Source organism: Patiria miniata, unplaced genomic scaffold (assembly GCF_015706575.1).
Source record: "Patiria miniata isolate m_02_andy unplaced genomic scaffold, ASM1570657v1 HiC_scaffold_27, whole genome shotgun sequence".
NCBI classification, from domain to species: Eukaryota; Metazoa; Echinodermata; class Asteroidea; order Valvatida; family Asterinidae; genus Patiria; species Patiria miniata.
Genome location: NW_024037066.1, coordinates 5739740 through 5744538, shown reverse-complemented (window position 1 = coordinate 5744538; position 4799 = coordinate 5739740). Strand labels below are relative to the sequence as shown.

General features: G+C 43.9%; 1 protein-coding gene across 1 annotated transcript; it reads left to right on the top strand.

Annotated features, from left to right (window-relative positions):
* The first annotated feature begins 3540 nt into the window (after nt 1-3540).
* On the top strand, nt 3541-4584 carry LOC119734575 (melatonin receptor type 1B-like). Its single transcript, XM_038208112.1, has one exon. It carries the CDS (start codon nt 3541-3543, stop codon nt 4582-4584), a length of 1044 nt encoding a protein of 347 aa, XP_038064040.1.
* Nucleotides 4585-4799: the final 215 nt, after the last annotated feature.

Here is a 4799-nt window from a genome sequence, read left to right as displayed (position 1 = left end):
GCGTCTACATGTACCTGGTATATAAATGCGTGCCTGGGGAGCGCGCTCTGTTTAGAAGTTTGGGTTTTGGTAGCGTTTTAGCGGTTTGGTTTTAGAACGCGCACTGGTGTTATTGTTGGGACTGATTGATACAGTTGTGACAATCGTTGTTAGGTGAGATACTGGTTGTGTGTCTAGCTAAGATCGGGGCTCATCTGTTTTGAGTGTTGAGTTCCGGGTGTCTGGAGATAGCGGGCTAGGGCGTAGCTGCGACAGCGAGCAGGGAAGTAGGTAAATTACTTGTGCTCTGCTATGTGAAATTGCTTAGGCGATTTGTGTACAAAGTCTGTGTAGCTGTACTGGGGTTGCGCTGGTGTGTGTAGCTGAATTCTGGCTTACACACACGGCGTAGCGAGTACCCTGCTAACGGACTGTATACATTGCTAAGCGGCTGTTGTGTGCTTGTAACGCTGTGTATTGCTGACTCAGTGATTCATTCCTAGCGCTGTGCATAGTTGCTCATTGCTGCCATTGTTGTCTGGTGCTTAATGCTGTGTGCGTTGTTGCATAGGCAAGCAGCGGGCTTTCTCCAGTAACTAAGGACCCTGTTAATAAAACAACCCACCGAATCACATCATAATTGTTGTACTTGATTATTGTTGAATAAATTACGATCATTGTTGTTTGAGATTACCGACAATTCTGCTTCCGGTGTTTGTGTTTACAGGTTTATTGTGCAATTAATTAACAGAGATAAATAATCAACACTCATTCATAATCGGGCGGTAGATTTCCACCAAAACGGACCTGCACCCTTAGCCTTGAAGGTCGCTCTGAGTGATCTCTCGTCTAGGGAAGAGCCTTGGTTTGGGAAGATTGTCTTCACCCCACTAGGAGTCAGACTTATCCTAACAGACTTAGGTTGGCCCGGGGGTTCCCGCCACAATACTTTTAATGGGGGCGCTGTTCAAATTATACTATGTTACAGAATAGTGTAAAAATAGCACATCACCAATATAATGTTTTCGGGTGTCAGAGCAGGGGGAGTTTCAGATTTTTAAAAAGATATTTCTATGAAAAAAAAACTTGGGTGTCAGAGGGGGGGGGGGGGTCCCTTGGATATGTGACAGCATGTGACAGAATTGCAGCCGTGGCAGCTTTTTGGGTGCCATCACTTAAAAAAAAAAATGGTGGGCACAACATGCTTGTTACCACATATATTTAATCCGGTAACAAGCATATTAATCAAATTAGGTTTTGCCCTTCACAGACATTTAAACACTGTATACTCAGTGTGTTACCTCCCGAGTGAAAGTTGGAAAAAATCACTCGGGTGGGACTCAAACCCACGACCTCCCACCCGAGTGATTTTTTCCAACTTGCACTCGGGAGGTAACACACTGAGTATACAGTGCTTAAACGTCGGTAAAGGGCAAAACCTAATTTCCATCTTATACATGTAACAAGCATATTGTTGGCCATTTTGAAGAAAAAAAAAATAAAAAGTGATAACACCCAAAAATCTGCCACCGCTCACACTGCAAAGCTATCACACATTTTCCAACTCTAGATGTGCATACCTCGCCAAACATCGCCTTGAGCATTTGCTCCTTTCGATTATTTGATACCGGTGGCCCGATTTTTGGAGCGAAGCTGATAGCCAATAGTAGGCCCAACTAGAGATCCCAGCTGCCACAATAGACTGATCCATAATAGGCCCGCCCACTGCACACGTGGGTGACCAACACGTGATTCTTTCCATGCAACACTGTATGTTCGAGCCATGACCGTCATACATGTGTGCATGTATGTCGGATATTAGTCACCGCTGTGATTGGTCGCAGCACCGTTCAGCTGATAAGTGGATCGGTCTATTTATTGACGGGAGGTGCCAGTTGCAATTTCTCTCCTCCAATAATCAGTTGACCCAGTTCAACTGAATCTTCGCGTTACTTTTTCCAGCTCTGTAATCAATCAAACATATTGCTTGTCTTGTCTATCACCGATGTGATTCAACATAAATGGGCTAACTGCTCAAATGAATATAACAGCTTTGTCAATATGTTCACATTTGTACAGTGTTGCCTAGAGTAAGACAGTGTCACCATTTTTCAAATTAGCTCGATCCAATATTAATCAAAAGTCACCAACTTATGGTAGACAGTTTCTTAATATCTCCCTATCGAGTATCGTGATCAAACGGTTGTGCCTGTTTTTTTTTTTACTATTTTATTGAAAAGTGTAATATTCACTGAGCTGATACTTCAACAGGTTAGGTTTTGAACATTCTTCTTTGGATTTTGAGTGGTGTTATTATTGGCAACGGACAAAATGCATGAAAAGCAAATGATCCTATAGGGCCTATATATGCCTATAAAGAATGGTCACTGCACTAGAAAACAAAGAGTCTTGGAATATCTGTATACTTTTCGCGTTCCGAGTCCTGGTGCAGTGAAGTATTCTTCGAGTTTCTTTCCCTGTTCTGTCTCTCGCCTAGCCGGAATTCCGTTCTTCCCCTTCTCGTTATTTGAGCAGGACAAGAACAGATTCCTTTAATTAACAATTTCTTTTATGTTTTTCTTGTAGCTGTGACCTCGACAGACCTTTGGTCTTATGGGTGTACCAATTTAATTAAAATATAGAAAAAAGAAAGTACTGAAATGTGAAGTGGTTTATGAGATAACAAATGACCCGTTTCCTTACGTGGATAAGTTGAGGCACCAGAAGATTATGCGTGTTTTTTCTTGAAAAAAGTGCAAAATTCACTGGGCTGAAACTTCTTATAATTAATCATATTTTGAGCAGGATAAGAAGAGGTTCCTTTGATTAAAAACTTCCTTTCTGTTCTTCTTGTAGCTACAACCTCAGGCCTTTGGTCTTTTGGGAGTAAACTTAGACAAGAGAAAGTACAGACATGAGAAGCAGTTTATCAGATAACAAACAGCCCTTTTTCCTTTCCCACCAAAAACGACTTTAAAGTATCTCCAATATGGCCTATCCATTAACAGCACACTCACGAGCAGTCCGAAGGAACAAGCCTTATCAGGAAAAAGGCACTTAACAAAGACAGCATGACAAACAGCATGATCACATACACTGCATCAAGAAAAAAAGGGTTGATACATTTTCAAAGTCCAACACCCTCCCCCCCCCCCTCCCCCTTTGAGTATACATAACATGCTACAAGGCAACGAGAACACTACATGCCATTAAAACATTCGTCACGGAGTGCTCAGACACAGCCTGGTAACTCAGCTGCCTTTTCCGTCTGCTGTCCTCAAGTGCCAATATGTAAGATACACATCAGCGTTCTCGAGTGCACCAACATTTTCGATGATTCTGCTTTTAGCAAATACTGACATGTGAAATCTAACTGGCAGGTTTGTCACAGCTGGGTTTTTTTTAACAGTGAGAGAAGCGGAGGCTATAAGACTGAAACAAAGTGTGAATTTGTTTCATCTGTAAACAATTTTTCTACCACACTTCTTGGAACAGAAACAGTGCTCTTGCATAAAGCAGAACATTTTTGACACTACAAAATCTCTATTTTAAGTGTTAAAAATGGAGAGCAACAACAGCAGAGACGTGCCTACAATTGTGCCGACAGTGCATGTTGAAGATGAGTTATCGAGCCTGATTGCCATGACGATATACCTTGCATTGCTGGCCATTTTTGGTCTGGTCGGCAATGTGTTGGTGATCATCTCCGTGGTGATTTCACCCCAGCTGCGCAACACCTCCTACACCTTCATCGTCAATCTCAGCATTGCTGACTTGTCCGTCAACGTGCTGGTGGTCCCCACCATCTGCTACTCCTTATTCCACTATGGCTGGCCCCGCAGCCCGTTCTGGTGCCAGTGGATCAGCAGCATGTTCTTCCTGACGACCGGTATCTCTCTCCTGATGCTCATGGTCATCGCGTTCAGCCGCAACTGCCTGGTATCCTGCTCCCGCACGTCTTACAACAGGTACTGTGGCTGGAAAGGGGTTGCGGTCACCATCTCTGTGATCACGGTGGGTACCAGCATCGTGCTGGTGCTCATTCCGGTCTTCACCGGTGTAACAGTGGCCCATTACGACCCCGGCGTCCACTTCTGCTACTTGGACAACAAGGACGATAAGACCTTCTGGTACACCAGTGCCATGCTGATATATGGCGCCCTCACATGTTTCCTTCTCATTCCGTTCCTGTACTACAGGACATTCCGAACGCTGAACAAGAGCAAACGGCGACTGTGGGCAGTTCGACACGCCCAGAGCCAAAACGACCACAACAACAGCGACAACAGCCGCCGCAATCAACCCGTGCTGAACAGACAGCAATACTACATGCATCCAGCGGAGGTGCGCCTGACAAAAATGAGCGCTCTGATTTTCATGCTCATGGCAATTTGTTGGATTCCTCTCTGGACCGTTCATTTCTGCCGGCTAGGCACCGAGGTCCCATACAGCGTGCAGCGACTTGGAGTACTTCTTGTCTTGACAAACTCGTCCATTAACCCTTACATCTACGCCTGGCTCAATAAGCGTTTCCTCCGGGCATACAAACGAATTCTGTTGTGCCGTAGCCACCCGCAAGGCCGTGTTTCCCATTTGAATTTGTAAACAAAAAAAGAACAAGCTTGAGACTCCAAAAAAAGCTTTGTACAAAAGTACTTCAAATGTAAGTAACCGAGGACAGATTTAACATGTGTGTTAAATCTGTCAAAAAATGTGAAGTTGTATTTAAAGTGCTGTTAGATTCACAGATACCCTCCCAATCACTCATCCCATCACAGCTCTATCAATTCATCAAAAATAAGGTCAAAGCTGATAGTGAT